This window comes from Salvelinus alpinus, chromosome 23 (genome assembly GCF_045679555.1).
Source record: "Salvelinus alpinus chromosome 23, SLU_Salpinus.1, whole genome shotgun sequence".
NCBI classification, from domain to species: Eukaryota; Metazoa; Chordata; class Actinopteri; order Salmoniformes; family Salmonidae; genus Salvelinus; species Salvelinus alpinus.
Window position 1 is genome coordinate 20,336,069 of NC_092108.1, and position 24,461 is coordinate 20,360,529.

Here is a 24,461-nt window from a genome sequence, read left to right on the forward strand (position 1 = left end):
GAGACTTGGAGTAGTTGTTCCCCTTGCTCTGCATGGGTAACGCTGCTTCGAGGGTGGCTGTTGTCGATGTGTTCCTGGTTCGAGCCCAGGTAGCGGCGAGGAGAGGGATGGAAGCTATACTGTTACACTGGCAATACTAAAGTGCCTATAAGAACATCCAATAGTCAAAGGTATATGAAATACAAATCGTATAGAGAGAAATAGTCCTATAATTCCTATAATATCTACAACCTAAAACATCTTACCTGGGAATATTGAAAACTCATGTTAAAGGGAACCACCAGCTTTCATATGTTCTCATGTTCTGAGCAAGGAACTTAAACGCTAGCTTTCTTACATGGCACATATTGCACTTTTACTTTCTTCTCCAACACTTTGTTTTTGCATTATTTAAACCAAATTGAACGTGTTTCATTATTTATTCGAGGCTAAATTGATTTTATTGATGTATTTATTATATTAAGTTAAAATAAGTGTTCATTCAGTATTGTGGTAATTGTCATTATTACAAATACATTTTTTTTTTGTAAATCGGCCGATTAATCGGTATCGGCTTTTTTGGTCCTCCAATAATCGGTATCGGCGTTGAAAAATCATAATCGGTCGACCTTTAGTCCAGAGTAGTGATGCTGGACGGGCGAGCAGGTGCAGGCAGTGATCGGTTGAATAGCATGCATTTAGTTTTACTTGCGTTTAAGAGCAGTTGGAGGCCACAGAAAGAGAGTTGTATGGCATTGAAGCTTGTCTGGAGGTTAGTTAACACAGTGTCCAAAGAAGGGCCAGAAGTATACAGAATGGTGTCGTCTGCGTAGAGGTGTATCAGAGAATCACCAGCAGCAAGAGCAACATCATTGATATATACAGAGAAGAGAGTCGGCCCGAGAATTGAACCCTGTGGCACCCCCATAGAGACTGGCAGAGGACCGGACAACAGGCCCTCCGATTTGACACACTAAACTCTATCAGAGAAGTAGTTGGTAAACCAGGCGAGGCAATCATTTGAGAAACCTAGGCTGTTGAGTCTGCCAATAAGAATGTGGTGATTGACAGAGTCGAAAGCCTTGGCCAGGTCGATGAATACGGCTGCGCAGTAATGTCTCTTATCGATGGCGGTTATGATGCCGTTTAGGACATTGAGCGTGGCTGAAGTGCACCCATGACCATCTCTGAAACCAGATTGCATAGCGGAGAAGGTACGGTGGGATTCTAAATGGTCGGTAATCTGTTTGTTAATTTGGCTTTCGAAGATCTTAGAAAGACAGGGTAGGATAGATATAGGTCTGTAGCAGTTTGGGTCTAGAGTGTCACCCCCTTTGAAGAAGGGGATGACCGCGGCAGCTTTCCAATCTTTGGGAATCTCAGACGATACGAAAGAGAGGTTGAACAGGCTAGTAATAGGGGTTACAACAATTTCGGCAGATAATCTTAGAAAGTGAGGGTCCAGATTGTCTAGTCCAGTTGATACATACACAGCCACGGAGGGATATAATTAATACACAGCACTATCTCCTGAGGCACGTGTGCTCTCTGCTGGCAAAAAAAGGCTAATTGCACGTGTGTTTGCTTATATTCCAAGTTCATAGGTGGTACTGTTACACTTTTAGCTAATGCACACACTTCCGAGTATAGAAGAAGAAGATGCAGCGCATGACCGGAATAAGTACGTCACAGGGTTAGTAATGCCGCGTTCAAAACAACTGGGAATTGGGAAAAATACGTGGTCAAATCATGACTTCTGTGATCTTCAGGTCGGAACACTAGAAAGAGGCCAGAGTTCTGGGGTTGAAATTTCGAATTCCATGACTGTTTACATTTATTTTCCACAGTCGGAGATCGTTTCTCCCGAGTTCCCAGTTGTTTTCAACGCACAACGAGTTCCTTTGAACGCGGCATTATACGAACCTGAGTGCGTCACACAATTATAGTCGTTATGGCAGCCCATGCTAGTGAGCTTGAAATTGCTAAGAAAAATTTAACAGAAGCAATTGGTGATAATGTCAAACAGTAAGTATGCTACCGTTGGTTTATGTTGTCCTTACACTGTATGTTTGTTTTACTTTCCTATTTCGCAAGTTGGTTTAAACGAATAGATAGCAAAGCTAGCTAACGTTAACTGTCTGCAAACGGCTATGCAGTGACCAGTGTAACCTTAACGTTAGCTAGCTTACTGAATGTTTATTTCCTCAATTGCATATCTTTTAAAGTTACTGGGCGAACTTGAAACTGTGGTTCAAACAGAAGATAAGCAAGGAAGAGTTTGACATCGAGGCTCGTCGCCTTTTGGCACAAGACAACGGTTAGTGCAGATATTATTCGACATTATCTGTTTCTGTGTGTTGGACCTAGCTGGTCCGTGGAGCCCTGCATCTTTCCATTAACCTCATTTTTAGTGACTGGCTTCATTATACTTTTGTTACTCACCAAAGTCAAGATGTTACTAGAGTGCTGATGAACTTTTCTCTGAATTAGAGAGCTGTCGTTTCGTTAATCCAAAATATGTATTGTGAGTACTTTATTTACCGCCACTAGCCATGCGTCCGATCTGCACAACGACCTGACACACGTGCATGGCCCAGAGCTACAGTTCAATGCAAAAAAAGAAACCATTTCAAAGCTAACTCTCCCAATTTCCCCCCCTCTCAGTTCATGTCCACAATGACTTTCTCCTGGCCATTCTCACTCGTTGTCAGATCATCATCTCCACACCAGGTAGGTTTTCCAATGTAGAATGTATCAATATCTTAATTGATACAGTTTCCTCACATCTGTATTTTTTTTATTTTACCTTTATTTAACTAGGCAAGTCAGTTAAGAACAAATTGTTTTAATTGACGGCCTAGGAACAGGCCGTGTTAGCTCGGGGATTTGATCTTGCAACCTTTCGGTAACTAGTCCAACACTCGAGGTTTGTGCCTTGACCACAAACCTGACTGTAACCTCCTTCTCTTTTCCAGAGGGTGCTGGATCTTTGCAATGGGCAGGTGGCCCAGCCTCCAAGCCTGGCAAGCCCGCCAAAGGAAAGAAGAAGTTCTCCTCCAGACAGAAATTTGATGTGAGTTGTTAATAATAATTTATTAATTTTGTAAAGTGTTTTTCATTATCAAGTATAATCTCAGTGCATAAAATAGAATAGGGGGGAAATAGATAGATATATCTCTAATGAAAGCAACAATCAGTCTAGGAAGAACGGTAGGCCAGCCGATAGAGATTAGTCTTAAGGCTTGCTTTAAAAGCAGTCTGAATGTGTGGGTATAATTTGTGGAATGTTCCAACAGGAATCTGTTCCAAAAACTTTGAAGTACAAGGTTGCCAACAAATGCATACAAAGTAGCATGATCAATTCACCTAACGTTAGCTAAATAGCTGCCGAATAGGCATCAACTCATCACGTAGCTTATTCTTAATGTTTGTCAATAGGCTACCAGAGTGAGGACATACATTTTTCAGAATAAACATGGTGAGTGAAAAAACGTAATTAATTAGCCCACTCCCTACCCGGTATCATATTCTGCCGCTATACAACTTTATATGCGTTATTTGTTGGCAACCTGGTTATTTACGAAGTTTTTGGAACAGATTCCTGTTGGAACGTTCTACAAATTATACCCACCCCCCTAAACAGCCCTAAGATTATCTGGAAGTTCCATAGGCGTGGTGCGTGGGAGGAAAGGCCACAGTCGCCCATTGTGTGGAGCCTGGTCCTAGGGGCATGGTCCTAGGAGTAGTTTGGTGTTGCTAGAACGTAGGGTGCGTGGAGGTTCATAGAGGGAGAGTAGGTCAGACAGGTAGGTGGGTCTGATGTCATTTAGGGCTTTGTAGACAAGGAGGATCATTTTATATTAAATTCTTTGAGGAACAGGTAGCCAGTGGAGATCAGCAGGAATGGGATTGATATGGGTAAACTTGTTTTGTTTGTCGGAATCCTTAACACACGCGTAACAAATGTGATCATACTTCCTAATTTTCTTCCGTAGTGTTTATAAAGAATATTGTTGCCCTTGCATAATGGGAGGTGGCAATAATATATGGTTTAGATCATCTTTCTGTTGAAGTATATTGCTGTGTGTGTGACCCGTTGCATCTTCAGCATCGTTTCCAGCCCCAGAACCCTCTGAGTGCAGCCCAGCCCTTTAGCCCGCGGGAGGCGGGGGGTGAGGAGGACGAACTGAAACTTAGTGCCCATACCTTGCTGCTGCCCACCCGTGGCCAGCTGGAGGCCCGCATGATGGTCACCGCCTTCGAGCTGGGCCTGGACAACGTCATGGAGGACGCTGTCAGCACCATGATCCACGCTGTGGAGGTATGTGTGCGCGATACTGGTACAAGATATGAGAAGGGTTGTAGAGTTCATGTTTTCAGTCTAGGGCTTTATCCCAATTTCCCCCCTCCCTTAACCGTCCCCATCGTTTGAGTGTCCCTCGGTGGGGGAGTATCCCTCAAATGGAGCAACTAGTGGTAGGGAGAGATATCATAACACTAGGAAATGGGACATCTCTACATCATTGGCACACAGCAGAAACCGCCAAAGGATTGTTTACCACGCAATTCATTGACGTCGAGCCTTGTTTATCACAATGCCTGGCGACAGGTAGCCTAGTGGTTAGAGCATTGGGCCAGTAACCAAAAGGTTGCTGGATCGAATCCCTGAGCTGACAAGGTTAAAATCTGTAATTTTGCCCCTGAGCAAGATAGTTGTTCATGGGCAGTTAACCGACTTGCCTGGTTAAATAAAATAAAATAAATACATAGCTTTTTTTATTTTTACATTTCTCATGCAGCATATGTTCTTACCATATGAGCAACAAATGAAAGTACTGCAAAACAATGTGCCCTAATGTACATATCTTCTGGCTTTGGTTCAATGTGGAGTAGTACTGAAGTAGGACTTTAATTCCATAATAACAGTTTGACAAGTAACAGTCGCATTTTCTTCACTGTCATTTTCTGTAATTTCTTGGGGATTAATGGTTAACCAGTGGAAGTAATTAAAACTACTGTTTTGAATTAATATTTATACCAAACATTTGTGTCCATATAGAGATTTTGTACAAAGCTTCACATCCATAGAATAGTTTTTTTTTTTTTTTTCATCCTGCACTACACATAAGTAAGAAAAGAGTTAGCTACGTTACTTCAGCTACATTGCATGACAAATATCGTCAATCTCTAACGTTACTACGAGGAAGATCAATGATTTGAATTTGAAACTTTTTTTTTTAATGACCAAGGCAAGCTTACAAAAATTGTTTATTAAATTTGGGGTAAATGCTTAAGCTAGATTCTTTACATCCACCGGATTTCACAAGGTGACAACCTGGTTTGCTCAGGAGTCCCTAACGCATTAAACACCATGAATTACATTCATACACATGTCAAACACCATATAGCTAGCTATAGTTGCTCCTATTCTTCCCTGCAGATCCCCTCAAGCTCTGTCAGGTTGGATGGGGGGGGTGTCACTGTACAGCTATTTTCAGGTCTCCAGAGATGTTCAGTCGGGTTCAAGTCTGGGCTTTGGCTGGGCCACTCAAGGACATTGAGAGACTTGTCCCGAAGCCACCCCTTGTCTTGGCTGTGTGCTTAGGGTCATTGTCCTGTTGGAAGGCGGCAGTCTGAGGTCCTAACTTGCTCCATAGCGCTTTTCATCAAGGAGCTCTCTGTACTTTGCTCCGTTCATCTTTCCCTCGATCCTGACTAGTCCCACAGTCCCTGCCGCTGAAAAACACCGTAGGGATGGTGCGAGATTTCCTCCAGACGTGACGCTTGGCATTCAGGCCAAAGAGTTCAATTTTGGTTTCATCAGGCCAGAGAATCTTGCTTCTCATGGTCTGAGAGTCTTTTAGGTGCCTTTTGGCAAACTCCAAGCGGGCTGTCATTTAATTTTTATTTTATTTAACTAGGCAAGTCAGTTAAGAACAAATTCTTATTTACAATGACGGCCTAGGAACAGTGGGTTAAATGTCTTGCTCAGGGGCACAACGACAGATTTTTACTTTGTCAGCTCGGCGATTCGATCTAGCAACCTTTCGGTTACTGGTCCAACGCTCTAACCACTAGGCTACCTGCCGCCCCGTCATGTGCCTTTTACTGAGGAGTGCCTTCCGACTGGCCACTCAACTATAAAGGCCTGATTGGTGGAATGCTGCAGAGATGGTTGTCCTTCTGGAAGGTTCTCACATCTCCACAGAGGAACTCTAGAGCTCGGTCAGAGAGACCATTGGGTTCTTGGTCACCTCCCTGACCAAGGCCCTTCTCCCACCGATTGCTCAGTTTGGCAGTGCGGACAGATCTAGGAAGAGTCTTGGTGGTTCCAAACTGCTTCCATTTTAGAATGCCTCTGTTCTTGGGGATCTTCAATGATGCAGATATGTTTTGGTACCCTTCCTCAGATCTGTGCATTGACACAATCCTGTCTCAAAGCTCATGGAATGGTTTTTGCTCTGACATGCACTGTCAACTGTGGGACCTTGTATAGACAGGTGTGTGCCTTTTGCAAATCATGTCCAATCAATTGAATTTACCATAGGTGGACTCCAATCAAGTTGTAGAAACATCTCAAGGATGATCAGTTGAAACAGGATGCACCTGAGCTCAATTTCGAGTCTCATAGCAAAGGGTCTGAATACTTATTTAAATAAGGTATTTCAGTTTTTATTAAATTAGCAAATATTTCTTAACCTGTTTTTGCTTTGTCATTATGTGGTATTGTGTGTAGATTGAGAAATATTTTATTTAACCCATTTTAGAATAAGGCTGTAATGTAACAATTTGGAAAAAGGGAAGGGGTCTGAATACATTCCGAATGCACTGTAGCTTGATAAATAGCAATTTTCATAAGTTAACTTTGACAAAAATATGCATAATTGTTTTTCTACATTAACTAATATATTCCTCTTAACTACATTTTTTTGCATGATTTGTTATGAAGTTATAATTACTTACATTTGCTTCCATCCTAGTATTTTTTGGGGGGGGGTTTTGGAAGCAACTCCAGCCTTGGGAGCTTCTTGGGAGTTTTGGGAACCTCTCAGTCTGACTCGATAGGAAGTCTGCATCTCTCTTCGCTTTGTTTGGAAGGCCAACTGGAGGGCTGAAAAGCCACTACGCCTCGCTCAAAATTGAATTTGGATACCACTCTGACTCGATGGGGCTCGCAGGATCGTGCAAAACTGAGGGGGGGTGTGTATTGGGATTGAACCTAGGACAGATTATTTTATGCTTTGATACATGCTTTGTCTTCCCCCTTTGTACCCCCTCAAACATCAGCAGTCCACTCAGGATTCTTTAGTTTACTACAGTAAGTAACCTGTTGTCCCTCCACTACCACAGAACCACCTGAAGGATGTGCTGACTGCCGTGGTGTCCAGGAGGAAGGCCTACCGGCTGCGTGACGGACACTTCCCCTACGCCTTCGGCAGTCATGTCACCCCACAGCCCTACTTGAAGAACAGCCTGGCTGCCTACCAAATCGTCACTGAATGGTAAGGAAGTCAGAGGTCAACTGTCTGCAGCTCTCCACTGTCATCTACCTCACATCAACTAGAAGAATGTTCAATTAAATATCTAACTATTTGTGTCAATGAATCGCAAAGAAACTGAAACGTAATTACAATGCTATTATTAGAAAATTACATCCTGGTAAGCAGCCGACTGTAGAATAAAGTGTAACCAATTGTTCTGTTCCAAGTAAACTTCCAGGGTCAACTTGAAGGGCCATTTATAAACATCAGTAGTAGCTAGCTAAATGGTTGTTCAAACAGCATATTGTGCTGTATGTGCATGAAGCAGCAGTAGTAACAGTTAGGTGAGGCAGGAGAGCTGCCAGTACAGCACCCTGCAAAAAGGATCACTGGATATAGGTCTGTCAAATAGCTATATTTTAAATTTACAAATGACAAGGTGCAAAAAGGGCAACGTAGTGCGTACTTTTTGCACCATTCTGTAAGGTTTTCTTATTATTCCTAGAGAGAACTCCTTTGCGGTGTTGGGGCCAGGCAGCATTCCCCTTTACTAATAGATGACCTTTATGCTCTTGTCATGCTCTTGACTCTATCCGTACTGACCCGCTGTCTTTCTCCTCGTCCCCCAGCCCACCTCCCAGTGCGTCTCTCCCGGCGGGCCCACCCCCTCAGGTGTCACCAGACAATACTGAGCAGCAGGCTGCTCTCCTATTGGCCTGTTCCGGTGACAGTCTCCCTGCGCCCCTCCCTCCTATCAGCATGTTTGATCTCTTGGAAGCTTTACAGGTGAGGAGATTGCAGCTTCAATTGGCTGTACCATCACATGATATACCTATAACCAAAAACATTGACATTTTAATTGATTTCCTTTTCACTTGCATTCAACAAACTCATTATTCTGTTTAATCAAAAGGCAAAGCTGAACAGAAGGTATTTATGTAAATGTATGTGAAATAAAAAAGAAACTGAAACTACTTTATTGCTAATGTATATGTTTATCTTTGATGTAGGTCCACCGGGGTGTGATGCCCTCTCACACCATGTATGCCCTGAACATGGAGCGTATCCTGTCCCGGCTGTGGCACCCAAGTCACGAGGAGCTGGAGCAGGACCATGTGCACCGCCAACGCCACGCAGGGAAGGACGGCCTGCTTGTCAGCTGAGACACACACAGACGGTCAGGTGGACACGCAGACAGGTCGTGGTTGGGTAGGGGAGAGACAAATGGAGAGATGAACACAGTGTTGAGGCACCTATGTGGGCCCTTTACCCTGCCTTGAAGCAGAGGGAGAGGATGATCTCTAAGACTGGATTAACACTCCACTAGGGGGGCTTTGCAACCAATTCACCATGCAACACAACTTTACACTAGTGTCAATAACGTTTTAGAACGCTTGGTGGAGTGTAAACCCAGCCTTGGATGCATATCGGTGTGGAAGACTCACAGATCTGTGCTGTAATGTAGAGACAGAAAGGAAGTCCCAGTGTTGTGGTATTGTCACAGACATGGCTTGTTAAGGCACTAACATGTCTACACACACAGAGCTATATCTCTCCCATAACCTCTGACCGTTTTTTAAATGCACTGTTAACAAGTTAGGGAGCATTTCTGACCTTTGGGTGAGTTTGTTATTTTGTCAGTTAATTTGTCAGTGTTACTTTTGTTGTATTTCCCACACCTCTGTGAACAAATATTGCGGCCCCTTTTATTTTGATATTGACATGCTCTTGCAGAATTATGCCTGAACTACACTTGGGTCCTTGTATACTGTATTTTGTCACAGCGATGCATGCATCACAGTATGTATGCAAATATGTATATATGATTTTGTATTTTTTTCACCAATCGTTTTTAATATCAGTCAAAAATGGCAAAATGAAATAAAAAAATATTACACTTCTGTTAACACAAGTTTTATTGAATAAATGTTTTCCTATTATATGTTCATAATTTGCTCATTTTTAATCTTCAATTAAAATAGATTACTATCAATGAAATAGTGTAACGTATCTATTTCTATGGTGGAATAGAAATGTCATCTTTGGGAATAGGTGTGTAGAATGTTCCCCCTCATTACTCATGTGCACTTGAGCTCCGTAAAACACCACCAGAGACTGAAGAGGAAGTGCGACACCCCACTTGTTTTTTTCGGTTCAATTAACTAAGTAGGCCAGACCCAGCTGCTATAGAGCTTGTAGACCTAAAAAACTAATGATTTACCTCTGGTTGTTCAGCCTTGGGCAAAATTAATGGGGAAAGAATAGTTATTCGGTTAACATGACCTTTATGAACTATGAAGCCTTTATGTGCGTTATGTGGGTTTGGTCTTACATAAAAGCTTCAAAGTGTAAAAAAGCGACGTTAGCTGATGAAGATCTCATAGAACAAAATGTATAAGCTCCCCTAAACCTGTGTTTACCCCACCTTATTTTAAGCGTTTATCCAAAAACTCACTTTTCCCGTTGGCTTTGTTCAACGAACCATAGCGGAGTTTCTGCCTACAAAAAAATGCATTACTAATGCTCCATTTTTTTTCCAATGGTAAACGGCCTGCGTGAACCATCTTAATTTATCCACCATCTTTGGTACGACTACTAGGTCTACTACCGACCAGCATTTTCAACAGGACGCCGTATTTTAGGCACACTTTCGCGAATCCTACCTCTTTTCCTAACCATAACCTGCTACGTTAATTCTCCTAACCTGCAACGAAAAAGTAACTTGGGTATCAAAGTGCCGTGAAAAGAGTGTTTACAACACCCATCCGTCATAGACAAGGTAGCTGCTCACAGAGCTCTCTTGCCATATATGGCTTGCTTGCTGCTCATTTCCGACACGGTCGTCCAATCGTTTGTCGAGGAGTACGGTCCACTACCAAGCGATTACACTACACAGAAGTGACTCAATGGTCTGTCTGTCATATTTCACTGTCAACAAACATTGAATTAATTCACTGTTCATCCTAGGCTGAACTATTGAGCTATTTCCCTGTCAATTAAACGACATTGAAAACCCCCTTCTGAGTAATTATAACCGCGACAATATCCTTAATGAGAAGTTTTATTCCACATATTTGTCGTTTATACATACATTTTGCATAAAAGGCATAAAAACAGTTATGATAAAGTATTAATTCAGATCTAACATTTGTTATACCCCTTTCACAAAATGGTATTAATGTGTAAATGTTAAGAAAGTAAGGAAGTTGTATCAGTCCTAGTAGCCTAGCCTACACACACCTGTGAGTCAGTCCTTTCACAAGGTGTGTCAATAATGCAATGTCTCATATAGTGTTACATTGTACAACTTGTTGCTGGTGAGAAAACTCAGTGCTAGACTTGGACTATTTACATACTAGACAATTCATAGGGCAACAGGCACTGGCACTGTTTGTTGGCCTTGGCCACCACTAGCCTAATTATTCCACGAATAAGTTTATATTGTCCCCACTCTGTCAGGCGCAAAGACAAAGTAATGTATCACGCCTCTAGGAGCTGCGTTTGGTCCCATAAGGAAATGTCTCTCGCTCAAAGCGCAGTCTTTGGCCGTTCAGAACGCCTGGAGCTGCTGCGTTAATATGAGTTGGCACCCGCTGTTAACATGGTCCATGACCTTCTGTTTGAGCAGTGCCAGTTCGTCCCGGAGCACGTTGGCAGAGGAGACCAACTCTGTGTGTTGGGTCTTCAGGTTTTTGACCCTGTCCTCCAGCCTCGAGATTCTCTCCAGTTTCCTTTTCCGGCATTTGGACGCGGCCACCCTGTTTCTCAAGCGCTTTCTCTCGGCTTTTATCCGCTCCTGGCTCTCCATGTTGATAGGAGACAGCGGAGGGGTATCGCCGCTCATCTCGGGCACCGTCTGGGGCTCCTCTTTGAATGACTGTAGCCGAGCATGATGTAGCCGTGGATGCTGGGGTGGCCGCTGGGGCTCGATGTGGGTTTGGGACGGGACGGCCGTGTAACTAACGGAGGAGTGTCTGTCGCCGTTAAGTGCCGACGCAGAGCTGACAGCCCGACTGAAAGTGCCCAAGTTTGTGTATTCAGGTGGCTCGGGGCGCACGGTGCAGCTGTAGGGTATAGGACTGTCCGACACAGTAGATGAGGGTTCCATGTCGTTGGCAGCATTGGCTTGAGCGTCTGAGCTGCCATTGGGCATATGCTGTTGATAATGAAGCTCCGCGAGCGCCTTTACGAATCCCTCGGCAAAACCCTCTTGCTCGTCGGTGATGTTCTTGGGACAGAGGAACTGAGTTGGGGTCGGAGTCGTCAGCCCATTGCAGGACTGGATGATAAGCCTTTCCAATTCAGGGGAAGCCAGTTTTAATAATCCCACATCAGGGGATGTCAGGATGTCGATAGCTTTCGCCCGCAGATGAGGTTTAAACATTTTAGGGTCGTTGAGGTTCAGTGTCATGCTCTGCTTCAGGGTTTTCGGGTTAAACCCATGATATCCGCCCACTGCGCCTTGCTGACCATTTACAGATTCGTCATATAATGTAGCTTCCATCTTGGTGGGCATCAATTGACGGGTCTTTATCGCGAATATAATTGCTGGAATAAAAATCCAAACATCAAAGGTCGAAATTACAATAAACAATATGGAGTGATAAATTGCAATCTGATGTCCCCAATCTTTTTACAGTCTTCGGACAAGTAGTTTTCGAATTTCAACTCGGAGGACAACTCCTGATGTCCGATGTGGAAACTTTTCTTGAGACTTTATAAAATAATAGTATCAAACAAACAAAATAACTTTACTTCCTCAATCGATAGGCGTCTTTGTTTCAATTAGGATTTAAAAAATATTCGATTCGCCTATTGAAATAAGGTTTTTCTTCTCTAAGCAGATATTGTGTCTGACTCGACACAATGTAGTTTCTACCACTTCCAACGTGGAGACGAACTTTATCCACTTCTACGCTGCTGCTATACTGAAAATAACAATGATGTCATGTATCAGGCTTCCTATTGGTTTGAGATGATGTGATGGGCGTTACTTTTTTAATGACATGCACGTTGCGTTGACAACCAGCCATATTCCCGCCTCCCGCAAAGGCTGATGGGATTAGGTAATGCAGTAAAAGGAACGTTGTCCTCTGGGATTACGTTTTGTTTTTGAATATCTTCTTACCCGCTTTATTTTGTTACCCAATCTCAGTCAGGTTGACCAGATTACCTTTTAAAATCAGCTTTCACAATATTTGCTTTCTTTCTTTTGCTCTTTGACTTTGTGGGTGAAAGCATGGAACTGTGATATACTTCTGGTGCGTGTGACAGAGTGATGGTGGGCAGGGGGCAGGGGGCTGTTTTGTTTTTCAGGTGATACTTTATGCATTGGTTATGAAGGGGAATGATGATGTTCAAGTGAATATCAAATAGAACATTGTGCCTCACATTTTAAGGGGTGTTTAGAGTACAGAGTATAGGTATAACAAATAAGCAACTGTAGCAACAATGTGTTCCTTCCTACACTGTAATTACACGGTTACTACCATGCAACTACATAGCCTAGGTATTACCATTCCTGAATGTAAAGTGGAGCCAAGTCTGTAACTTTATTTTTCATTATATATTTCCCCAAATAGATGTAGTCTATGGTTTATTATATTTATGACTTTCATGTGCAATATGAGTTCCAGTAGAGCTCAATGGGCTTCAAAGAGGTGCTCCTCAGTCTCAAGCAAACTGTCTGACTGATAGTGCTGGTATTGTGTCTCTGCTCGGGCCTTGCCGTGAGCTTTAACTCTGTCTGCTCACTCCTTGCAATATTCAACACATTCTATTTAACCCTGACTATAAATAAGTGGACAGACCTCAGCCACAGGCCACAAACTGAGGTTAACCCTGAAGTGACATGCTTGCCCTCAGGTTGCCTTGACGGCACAACAACCACCACCATTTGAAGGTATTTGACACCTTCACTTGGAATTCCAGATTGGAATATTTAGGAAAGTCTGTTCCTCCTGTCACAATAATGATACTAACAACAAATGGGTTCAATGACAACGTTCCAATCCCACAAGCATGTACACAGTCACAGGGACACACCAGATGAACACAGGCCAAAAAACAAAAACATGTGCGCATGCTCTCTCTCTTTCTCTCTCTCACACACTCATGCATTCTCTCTATGAAGCAAGTAGTACTTGAGGCTAGTTTCACAGCAGTCCCTCAGCAGCAGCTCCCTATAGAAGATAAAAAAGGTTTACACATTTCCCCCAGCACGCACCTGTGTTTATAACTGTAGCGGGGAATTTTCCTATCAACCTACCGCTGACCCGGCCATACTTCCTGTTTCTCTGTCCTTGTTTCCTGTCCAGTGGCCTGATGGGTAACCTCTAGATAACACCACCTTCCTCCCCTGGCTCAGCCAGCTGCTTCCACTGCATGGAGGTTTCTAATCAAGAGTTTAGTTTAGAACCCGGCCCAGCTGCTACAAGCTGTCCTTTGTTGTAGCGATGGACCCTCAGTACATGAAAACACTCTTCCTGTCTGTGCTCTGCCCAGACCAAAATGTGGAGAGTTCACTTAGCATGCGTTGATCATAAATAGAGGAAAGTTAGATTACTCACTAACCCGTGTGTGTGTTAAACATGTCTACAGTGTTTGTTAAGGACCATCTTTTTCTTCCTGTCCTGCTGCTCTGTTTCTCTGTCTTCTCCTTCCTCTATTCTCCCTCTAATAAAATAGGGGTTTCATGATATCCTCACTTTAGAAATTAAACTAAAATTGTAAATCTGATTTAGTGGGCTAGTGTAAATTCAGATTTTTGTGTGTACAATGACGAGCTGCCAGTGTTACAAACTCTCAGTTGAACAAACCAAAGAGATCCCCCGCTGCCTGGCCTGCTATGCGAGACCACAACGACTTACCATTTTTGGACACTAACGCGTTCCGTTGGAAATCAAAGTACATTTCGCTAATCATCAAAGAGTGATTTCGTGGAAGTTATCGACATAAATTGTGATCTTGGAGGTCAGGTAATGTATCGAGCAAGTTGTTAAAGTTTCGTGTCGGGTTGACCCTGTTTCAATCAAATGTTTAGCGAGTCGCTTTTTACACCATGAATTATCAAATGTAGCAGACTGAACCGAGACCGGAATTATATATAACAAATTGATTCCAAAAAATGTAAAAGCAACATTGTATCACTTCAACGATCACTCACGCATAGTGCAATGCTTTTAGTACTTTCACACTCTATCAACAGGAAAGCGACATGATCCCGTTGCTAGTGAATAGCTATCTATACTGTTTTATGCGTAGTACACTATTTCCAGGGTTGGGAAGTAACGAATTACATGTAATCCGTTACATGTGAAGGATTACAAAAACGGTAACTGTAATCCGTTACATTACCAGCAAAAATATTGTAATTGGGTTACAGATACTTTTGAAAAACGAGGATTACTTCGAGGATTACATTTAAATTCAGAAAGGATGTTTGCGAAAAAAAAATCTGACACTTCTCTGTTTTCCAATGACATTCAAAACACCATTGAAAAAAGGCGAACATTTTAATTTGTTCCAGTTGAGCGAGTCTGACCAGAAGTCAGAGACTACTATGATGACACACCAAATGGGTTTGATGGATCGCGGGAAAAGAGCAGGAATAGGTTTTTGTAGGCTACAGTCCAAGTTATGTCTTCCAATGGTGCGACTGCTGTCGGCATCCAAAGATGATCCAACTTGAATAAACGCTTGGAGGGAAGGATGACAGCAGTGGTGTAGTCTACGGCGATACGGATGCCACTTATTATTGATATCTACACAGTGCATTGATGTGAATCCTGCTCGCTCATTTAGCTATTTGCGCCTTACGGATTCTGGTTGTTGTGGATGGCTGTTCACAAATCTAAATGTGTATTTGAACCCAATAATGGTTCAATTCAAGAAGTTTAAGCTGCCTATCAATCATCGTTTTTGAAGCCAGTGGACAGACTGTGAAAAATGCGCTCATGCAACAGCTGCATAGTGGGGATCCCAGCCTATGGAATATAAATGGGGCTTTTATTGCTCAATCTAATTCATGCTGATAAACAAAAAACATAAGCCTAATGGACACGTGCTCAAACTCGCACACTTTTTATAGACTTAAGGGGCAATCTGTACTTTGCTACATCCAATTTTGGACTCATAAATTATATATATATATATATACAGTACCAGTCAAAAGATTGGACACAACTACTCATTTAAGAGTTTTTCTTTATTTTTACAATTTTCTACATTGTAGAATAATAGTGAAGCCATCAAGACTATGAAATAACACATATGGAATCATGTAGTAACCAAAAAAGTGTTAACAAATCAAAATATATTTTAGATTCTTCAAAGTAGCCACCTTTTACCTTGATGACAGCTTTGAACACGCTTGGCATTCTCTCAACCAGCTTCACCTGGAATGCTTTTACAACAGTCTTGAAGGAATTCCCACATATGCAGAGTAGTTGTTGGCTGCATTTCCTTCACTCTGCGGTCCGACTCATCCCAAACCATCTCAATTGGGTTGAGGTCGGATGATTGTGGAGGCCAGGTCATCTGATGCAGCACTCCATCACTCTCCTTCTGGGTCAAATAGCCCTTACACAGCCTGGAGGTGTGTTTGGTCATTGTCCTGTTGAAAAACAACTGATAGTCCCACTAAGCGCAAACTAGATGGAATGGCGTATCGCTGCAGAATGCAATGGTAGCCATGCTGTTTAAGTGTGCAAGTCCTATTCTTGAAGATCAAGGGATATAACATTTATTGGGATGACTCGAATTCTGATAGACTTTGGTTTTTTAATGTAAAGATATAATTTAATCGTATTATTATATGTAGTAGAAAGCGATGGGTTAGAAGAAGCCTACATAACCAACCCATAAAGTAGAATTTAACGTCCATAAATGGCCAGCTATGTAAACTTTAACATTGATTTATCCTGCAATAGATGTCGTTCAATTGGTAACATACATTTTTGTCTTCTAATGCCTCTTAAGGGGAAAGTAATCTAAAAGTAACGGAATGTAATTAGATTACGTTACTGATTTTGGGTAATCCGAAAGTGACATTACTGATTACAATTTTGGACATGTAACTGTAACGGATTACATTTAGAAAGTAACATACCTTGACTATTTCTTATATATATTTTTTAGAGAAACACAATAGGTTTGTATGTTTTGATTTAATCTTTTAGACCATAACCTATATGCATGTCTAAAAACAGATCCCTAGACATGTCATAAAAACCTTCTTCACCAGTGATCTATTTTTAATGATTCCGCTCTCTCTGTCCTGCAGGTGTTTTACATGGCTGGGTCGGACTCAGTAGAGTGGTACTATGTGGGGGTGGACGTGGGGACAGCCAGTGTGAGGGCTGCTCTAGTCACCAGGGAGGGCCAAGTAAAGACCACTGCAGAGGAGATGGTCACCATCTGGAAACCTCACTCAGACCATTATGTCCAGTCATCCACTGACATTTGGGCTAAGTGCTGTAGCACAGTCCGGGTAGGTGTTAGAGACTGTGTTCAGGTGTGACTAAAGTGCTCTGCAAAGTGATGTACTCTCTTGGAATTTCTTTAATTATTGGCGTAGATTAGTATGATGTCTAACTCTAAGACCTTTTTGAATACTTTTTGCAGTTTTGCAATGTTTTCTCATATTTAGCAGCAATACAAAACATAAACATCAACATGTAACCAACACCATATTCCTATGACAGAAAGTGACCCAGGGAGTGCAGAGGAATCAGGTCAGAGGGGTAGGTTTTGATGCCACCTGTTCCCTAGTGGTCCTGGACCAGAACTTTCAGCCTGTAGCTGTCAACCAGGATGGTGAGTGAGAGAATTATTAAAAATAGATAGAATACTCTAACACTGTTGAATGCTCACAGTGTTATTGAGTCCAACGTTTCAACTACGTATTTGTCAAAATGTCTCCTCCCCTCTCTGTTACCCTGTGTGTAGGTGAGGCTGAGAGGAACGTGGTGATGTGGATGGACCATCGCGCTGCAGAGCAGGCTGCACGCATCACCAGCACTGGCCACAGGGTCCTGAGCAGGGTGGGAGGGGTAATGTCACCAGAGATGCAGCCCCCCAAGCTGCTCTGGCTAAAAGAGGTTAGAGGTCACCCACTATAAGTCAACAGACAGTTTTATTGTTGGACACCGCTGATTGGCTAGTGCTGAGGTTTATTGCCCTGTTTTTATGTAATTTTCCCCCTACCCATAATTCTTTGGTCAGAACCTGAGAGCGACATGCTGGAGGGACGCTGCCCACTTTCTGGACCTCCCTGACTTCTTGTCCTGGAAAGCCACAGCTTCTCTGGCCAGGTAAGCTTTAGAACAGAAGGAGAGAGGGGTAGGAGGGGTTTATGTGTGTGCGTGTTTGTGTATCTTGACCAGTCCCAGTGTGTGTATCAGACAGATTCTCCCTTATCCTTCAGGTCCTTATGTACTGTGGTCTGTAAGTGGACCTATTGCCCCACAGAAAAATGGGACACCAGCTTCTGGACAGCCATTGGTTTGGAGGACTTACTGGAAAACGACCATTCCAAAATAGGTGAGCAGAGTGAACCGGTTTTCAACATCAAGGGAGTTTTCCTGGATAAATTAAAGATAAATAAGAAATACCAAACTCAGCACTGGTTGGTTTTGGTTTCTCAATGGGAGTACCTACCTGTGGTTGTTCTCTGCAGCCAATGTGTGTTTCTCCACACCCACCTAGGCAGTGTGACCTGCTGTCCAGGGAGCCCAGTGGGAGAAGGCCTTACCCAAGAAGCTGCAGCCGAACTGGGGCTGGACACGGGCACCGCAGTGGGAGCCTCCCTCATCGATGCCCACGCTGGAGGCCTAGGTAGACACTCATTCCAAGGGCCTCCTGTTTTTTTATTTGTAGTCACAAAATAGTTTTTGCGAATACCACTGGTGCTTCATATTGCCGCTAACAATTTATAGATGAGAATATAATAAAAATATAGATTACAACTGAAGATGTTTTTATGAGCAGCTCAGTTTGTTTGAGTTTATTATCATCACCTGGATGAGTCACCTAACCAGACCATGGTCATCTGGTTTCGTTTAGGCAGTTAAACTGCTCATGAACTTCGACTTTTGACTCCTGCTGGGACCTCTGCTGATTACAATTGCATGGGGTCAAACGTGAAAGTTTAAAGCTCTCCGTGCTGTTCTAAACTTTTGTACATGTCAGACATGTACATGCACTCTGCTCCTTCACCTCTGTGTGACTCCTCTTCCCCACCTCCTCCAACATTTAAAACTAGAACCAGCTTGGCAAACATTATCCCAGCAGTAAATGTCAACACTATATTCCACCATGGAGGTTACAGACCCACTTCAAAGAGTGAAGATACTGATTTAACAATCCTCCATTTTGTGGCCCAGTTCTCCCCATTGGCTATTATAAAACCCATGTTTTGGAATCATAAAGGATGTTTTATTCTGCTTGTCAAACCAATGTGTTCTTAGTGATAAAAAGAGAATAAGTAGAAGCCTTGTGCACAGCTTCCAACGGGCAGGTTATGGCAGGAACAACTTAGAATCATTTTTTTATTTTGTTTTTATACATGTGTTTTGGGTATTCTCAGTGAACTTTGCAAAAGGTCAAAACGTAGTGGAAATGTCAAGTAGGCAGGGGATTTGAGAAATACATTTTTTCCACAACATATTGTACTTGACAGAAATGTAATTGTACAAATGTTCTTGGTACATGACCTACCCACATTTTTAACCATGTAAATAATGAGAATATGGTGTGTTTTGTGGTTCCAGGTGTGATTGGTGCAGACGTGAGGGGGTTCTCCCTGCCCTGTGAGGACCAGCCAATCACGTCACGCATGGCCATGATCTGTGGAACATCTTCCTGTCACATGGCGGTGAGTTGGTTAGACTTAAACAGCTCTTGTTGTCATATAATATAATATGTGCCACTTAGCAAATTTGATCTAAAGTGACTTACAGAACATTGACAGTGACAGACATATTAAGTATGTGGGGCCCATGCAGGAATCCAACCCACAACCCAGGTTGCATCTTAGCCAAGTATGTTTATCTAGCATGGCGAATAGTATTGCAATGCCATTCGTCAGCAGTCCTTCCTGGTGACCAATCATGAGGGGTAGACCCTGACCTGCTGCAACCTCTTGAATCCTTCAGCTGGAGTCTAGTGTCATGAGCTTTAACATCTAGCTCTAGTAGGGGGAGGTGAGGGGGCCTGATGCTGTGTTGAAGCCTCTATGTGTTATTCTGTCCCCATGTGTTCAGATCAGCCAGGGGCCCCTGTTTGTACCGGGTGTGTGGGGACCGTACCTGTCCGGCATGGTGCCTGAGTTGTGGCTCAACGAGGGAGGACAGAGTGCTACTGGAAGACTGGTCAGTTCAGCTCTGCTCCCCTGGGTCCTACTCTACTAGACCAGGCCTATTCAACTACTGGTCTATGGCCCTGCAGAACTGCTGCTTTTTCTTCTCTACCCAGTAGTTAATTGATCAATTCATGTCACCGATTGGCCCAAGAACCCATACACCTGGTGTCTCAGTCTCCTGCTCAGAAGGAGAGAAAGAAAACCAGCATTGCCTCAACCCTGTAATTGTGACTTTGTCCATGTGTGAACTGTGACCTGAAGTAATCTGCTACATATGCATTATACACTGAGAACTGTCTAACACAGTAAGCCTCGATGACTAGGGTTGCTCAAACCAGATCCACAAAACCATAATGTATCTTTTTTTCTCCTACCTCAGATTGACCATGTGGTGAAAGGTCATGTAGCCTACCCCCAGCTACAGGAGCAGGCGGTGAAAGGGTCAGCTATTTACAGCAAAATCATATCCATTGAAACAACAACATACATTTCACATGGAATAGTACAGAATACACACTTAATATGAACCGCATACTCTATCCAGATATGTAGGCCCAGAATGATCAGAATCCATATGAACACACTAACCTACTAAGAGCACAGTGTAACTGTCTGTTATCACCTGTCCTGGCATGTCAATTGACAAACTTCTTGGGCAATGGGAAAACCAGTTTTTCTCGCTCGTAAACATTTTTACATTTTTGTGCCGTCTTCTGTTGTGAGAAAATGATTGATTTACTATTGCTCGAAGGCATTACATAGTTCCAATAGCAGCTGAGAAGTCAATTACTTGATACACTTTACAAAATAAATTCCCAATCAGAAACCACCTTTCTACACAAAGAACTGTCAATCAGCAACATAATACAAAGTAGGTTTCAAAAAGTGTAACATATCACCTATATTTCCCTGCAGTGGGGAGCATATCTACAGTTACCTGAACAGACACCTGTCCTCCATGGCTAAAGACCTGGGGGCTCCCGTAGAGCTGCTGGCCTCCAGCCTCCACGTCTGGCCAGACTTTCATGGCAACCGCTCCCCCCTGGCAGACCCCACTCTGAGGGGCGCGGTGAGGAGAGACCACCTCTGGCTCAGGGCTCTGATATACTGCTCCCAGATCTGTTTATGCTATCTTGCCTAGTCTTATCATCATTGGGCAAGGACAATGACAATAGGAGTTGGCAACACACACATACACACTTTCACACACATCATATGCTGCCACTACTCTAGTCTTTATTTTTACTATTATTATTATCTATTCTGATGCCTAGTCACCCTGCTTTTTATGTACATATTTACCTCAAATACCTGGAACCCCTACACATTGAACTGGTACTGGTAATACCTGTATATAGATAGCTTAATTCTTGTGAAAACATTTTTTATAATATTTTTTTTAAAACTGCGTCGTTGGGAAGGGCTTGTAAGCAAGTATTTCACGGTAAAGACTACACCCGTTGACAAATACTTTTTATTTTATTGGTATTTGATTTGAAGACAGCACAAACCGATCTGGGACCAGGCTAGGGCTCTGACCCTCTGAGCTCAGAAATCATTCAGAAACAAATGTCATCACACGATATAAAAGCCAATGAAGGCTTTTAAGCCAAAGTGTCAAAATGACAGACCTGTATGACTTTGCTTATAAATGATTTGTGAAGCATCTATTTAGATCTTATGAATCCTTTATGAATGCCCAACAAAGCTTTTCTAAGTGGTACTGAAGGTGCTCTGTGTGTGTATAGGTGGTTGGGCTGCCATTGTCCCAGACCCTGGATGACCTGGCCCTGCTTTACCTTGCTACTGTACAGGCACTGGCTGTGAGTTTCACAACTAATAATCCATAGCGCTTTTCTGAAACCCCAAAAAGCTTGAATACTACAATTTAATATAAACATGTCACACATTACTTGAAATATGTACCTAGATTATCCTATCCTAAATGATTGTGTGTGGTTATGATAGCCAGAGGAGTACGTCCTCCCTGTAAGTTGTAAAAGGGGCTTTATAAACTAATTAGATTAATTGATTGGTTTTATATCGCAACAATCCCCTCCTGCCTCTCTCCTTTCAGCTGGGCACCCAGCATATCCTAGAGGCCATGACACAGGCAGGACATGACATCACAACCCTCTTCCTGTGTGGGGGGTTGAGTAAGAATCCTCTTTATGTGCAGATTCACGCCAATGCCACAGGTGGGTGATGGAGGGTGATCTAGTTTGTGTCCAGCAGCTGTAAAACGTGTGAAACGGGAAGTTGTACCTAACCTGAACTTGAGAAACACCCCCACTGAAAACTGACCTAGATTATTTCAGTTGAGCTTCTGAATGATTATTTAGAAATGTATATTTCTCATTATGAAGAGAGTGAGTTAAACACCCCTATTAATTCCTTATTTGTAAAATATCTTGAGAGAGTGCTTATAAAGGGATGTAACAATACTGCGTGTTGTCTCCTCAGGGTTGCCCTTGGTGCTTCCTGCCCAGACAGAGGCTGTGTTGGTGGGAGCAGCAGTCCTAGGTGCCTGTGCTTCCCATGATTATAGCTCCATACTGGTGAGTGCAGAACACACACATACACAATAAACACAGCAGTAGAATATTTAGTTCGACATCATAGCAGCTCATTCCTGACTCCATACTACCATCTACTGGAGAGGAACTAAGGTAAAGGAGAAATGCATAGATTCCCTTGCTGTGTCTCAAGGAGGAGACTTGTGCAAAGTCTGGTGAGATGACATGGAGGTGGCTAGATAGCTATCTAAAGAGAGGGCTCTGGGGGTGTTGCTCTGTGGCATTCAGCAGCATACCTCTGAACACCGGGTAGTGGCCCACCCATTATTGTTTGGACTGGGTCGCACCTTTGGAGTCATAACTGCTCATGCAGTTGGTGCTGTCTGAGGATTTGAGCTAGGGATGACGGACTAGGGATGACAGGGCAGTGTGAACTATAGAGCTTATACAGAAGGATAACTATAAGGGCAGGAAAGGAGAATTGTACTGCCTATGTACTGTATGTCACAAACTTCATAGACAGTTGAGCCTTCCCTTTTCAAACCAGGTCATGGGCTGTTCTCGACCTCAGCTCTCCAGATCAAAACTCAATGTGTATGATTTATTGATCACTGCTTGGTTTATGAATGCATGTTTTAGGAGGCGATGGAGAAAATGGCCAAAGTGGGAAAAGTTGTTCAGCCTGACCACGAGCTCTGGAGGTGAGAAGAGAGACTGGCCTGCATCAGTGTTGGGTTTCATTGGTAAAACATCTGTGGGTTGTGCTGGAGGCATGTGCTGGGTACAATGATGAATTAACATTAATGTTGGAAACATCACTACTGATATATGAAAGTATATTTTTTATCAGGTCAGTTTGTAATTTTGTTCTAATGATGTCATTCTAATAATGTTTTTATAATGTTCTAGTATCTGACTAGAGGAACTGTGTTCTCTCTCTTAGCTTTTACAGGAAGAAGCACTCTGTGTTCCTGCGCCTCCATGTCCACCAGAGGGAGTACATGGCCCTTATGAATGACTGACTGAGAACCAAGAGGTGCCACTGTCTAACCGGTTGAAATAGCAGACAGTAATCCCAACACCGAGGTTGGATTACACTGAATGCAATATCAAGTAGAGACTGTGGATACGACTATGATATCAGACACCCCAAATGAGTTGATTCCAAAAATCAGCTGGACCCAGATACCCAATACACCGATTAGGAGAAAAGAGTCTGAACTCGAACGTGATTTATCAAATGCAAAATGGTGGTAACACTATCCATCTTGAGTTGACGCATGGGGGAAGATGTAGGAAATGAATGCAATTTTCCAGTTTTTAAGATGTGAAGTCCTGGCCTGAAAATCTAATATGACCTACAGTACCATCCACAGGACACTGAAGAGTTCAAAAGGCACTGACAGAAAGTCAGCCTGTGAAAAGCAATAAAACAGTCATCTTGAAATATTATGCAAGTTTATAAGAATTTGAAATTGTGCCCAATGTCACTTTTTCACACCTAGGCCTATTTGCTATCATGAATCCCTATCTCATGTCCTCTCTTTGATCTCTCTATCACAAACATTATTTCTCTGATCTCCTCTTATCACATCTCTAACCTCTCTGTCTCCTGCTGTCCAAGCAGGCCGTAGAGGAATGTGTGTTCCTGTTCCCTGTGCTGTACAGGATCAAAGACCATAATCTCCTCTGTTGCCCTGGTGACACAGAGGAATGCTCAAATCCCACACAGCTGAGTTAACAGGACTGGTTCACGTCCAGACCCAATGGCAGAACATCCTGGACCAACCAGACCTGTATTTGATTTATTTCTGTCCAGCTATGTCACATATAGTCTCTCGTGGCGGCGGGCTGAGACTGTTATTTTAGCAAATTCAGGGTTAGCCCCAACCGGGACTCGAACCCAACACCTTGAAACTAAAGGCTGTGTTGCTGTTGAAGGCATTTTATTAATCGTCTCACTATTAGAAGTAAGGCAGCACACCTGTCCAAAGTATTTAATACATCTTAAACCTGACAACTGCACATTCAACTCAATAAATTGAGTTGTCAGCTATGTGTCTTTGAACATGCGAGTACTACAACAAATGCAACAAGAACACGTCCTGACACCATATTATCAGC

General features: G+C 42.8%; 3 protein-coding genes across 4 annotated transcripts; 2 read left to right on the plus strand and 1 right to left on the minus strand.

Moving 5' to 3' along the window:
* Window positions 1–1,594: 1,594 nt before the first annotated feature.
* tada1 (transcriptional adaptor 1) lies at window positions 1,595–9,367 on the plus strand. The gene is made up of 8 exons (XM_071361449.1): window positions 1,595–2,004; window positions 2,205–2,296; window positions 2,644–2,709; window positions 2,955–3,052; window positions 4,088–4,300; window positions 7,330–7,481; window positions 8,090–8,246; window positions 8,471–9,367. Exons 1-8 carry the CDS (start codon window positions 1,931–1,933, stop codon window positions 8,621–8,623), a joined length of 1,005 nt encoding a protein of 334 aa, XP_071217550.1. The 5' UTR covers window positions 1,595–1,930; the 3' UTR covers window positions 8,624–9,367.
* A 1,138-nt stretch (window positions 9,368–10,505) lies between these two features.
* LOC139550514 (transcription factor Jun-like) lies at window positions 10,506–12,351 on the minus strand. The gene has a single exon (XM_071361450.1). It carries the CDS (start codon window positions 11,974–11,976, stop codon window positions 11,011–11,013), a length of 966 nt encoding a protein of 321 aa, XP_071217551.1. The 5' UTR covers window positions 11,977–12,351; the 3' UTR covers window positions 10,506–11,010.
* Window positions 12,352–14,300: 1,949 nt separating this feature from the next.
* Window positions 14,301–23,789, plus strand: fggy (FGGY carbohydrate kinase domain containing). 2 transcript variants are annotated; one of them, XM_071361451.1, is made up of 16 exons: window positions 14,301–14,437; window positions 16,744–16,950; window positions 17,165–17,276; window positions 17,409–17,560; window positions 17,685–17,773; window positions 17,887–18,002; window positions 18,168–18,296; window positions 19,232–19,335; window positions 19,724–19,831; window positions 20,201–20,262; window positions 20,737–20,890; window positions 21,570–21,644; window positions 21,899–22,019; window positions 22,285–22,379; window positions 22,977–23,038; window positions 23,281–23,789. In XM_071361451.1, the coding sequence occupies exons 2-16, from the start codon at window positions 16,753–16,755 to the stop codon at window positions 23,357–23,359; spliced, it is 1,656 nt and encodes a 551-aa protein (XP_071217552.1). In that variant the 5' UTR covers window positions 14,301–14,437; window positions 16,744–16,752; the 3' UTR covers window positions 23,360–23,789. The 2 variants fall into 2 exon arrangements, with proteins under 2 accessions (XP_071217552.1, XP_071217553.1); XM_071361452.1 differs by lacking the exon at window positions 21,570–21,644.
* Window positions 23,790–24,461: the final 672 nt, after the last annotated feature.

Excerpts from the sequence above, each read along its gene's own strand:
- LOC139550514 (XM_071361450.1), bottom strand. The coding sequence starts at position 11,976 with ATGCCCACCAAGATGGAAGCTACATTATATGACGAATCTGTAAATGGT.
- tada1 (XM_071361449.1), top strand. The coding sequence starts at position 1,931 with ATGGCAGCCCATGCTAGTGAGCTTGAAATTGCTAAGAAAAATTTAACA. Across the intron at positions 2,297-2,643 it reads CCTTTTGGCACAAGACAACG|TTCATGTCCACAATGACTTT; the intron begins GTTAGTGCAGAT and ends CCCCCCTCTCAG. Across the intron at positions 8,247-8,470 it reads ATCTCTTGGAAGCTTTACAG|GTCCACCGGGGTGTGATGCC; the intron begins GTGAGGAGATTG and ends TCTTTGATGTAG.
- fggy (XM_071361451.1), top strand. The coding sequence starts at position 16,753 with ATGGCTGGGTCGGACTCAGTAGAGTGGTACTATGTGGGGGTGGACGTG. Across the intron at positions 18,297-19,231 it reads TGCCCACGCTGGAGGCCTAG|GTGTGATTGGTGCAGACGTG; the intron begins GTAGACACTCAT and ends TTGTGGTTCCAG. Across the intron at positions 19,336-19,723 it reads CATCTTCCTGTCACATGGCG|ATCAGCCAGGGGCCCCTGTT; the intron begins GTGAGTTGGTTA and ends CCATGTGTTCAG.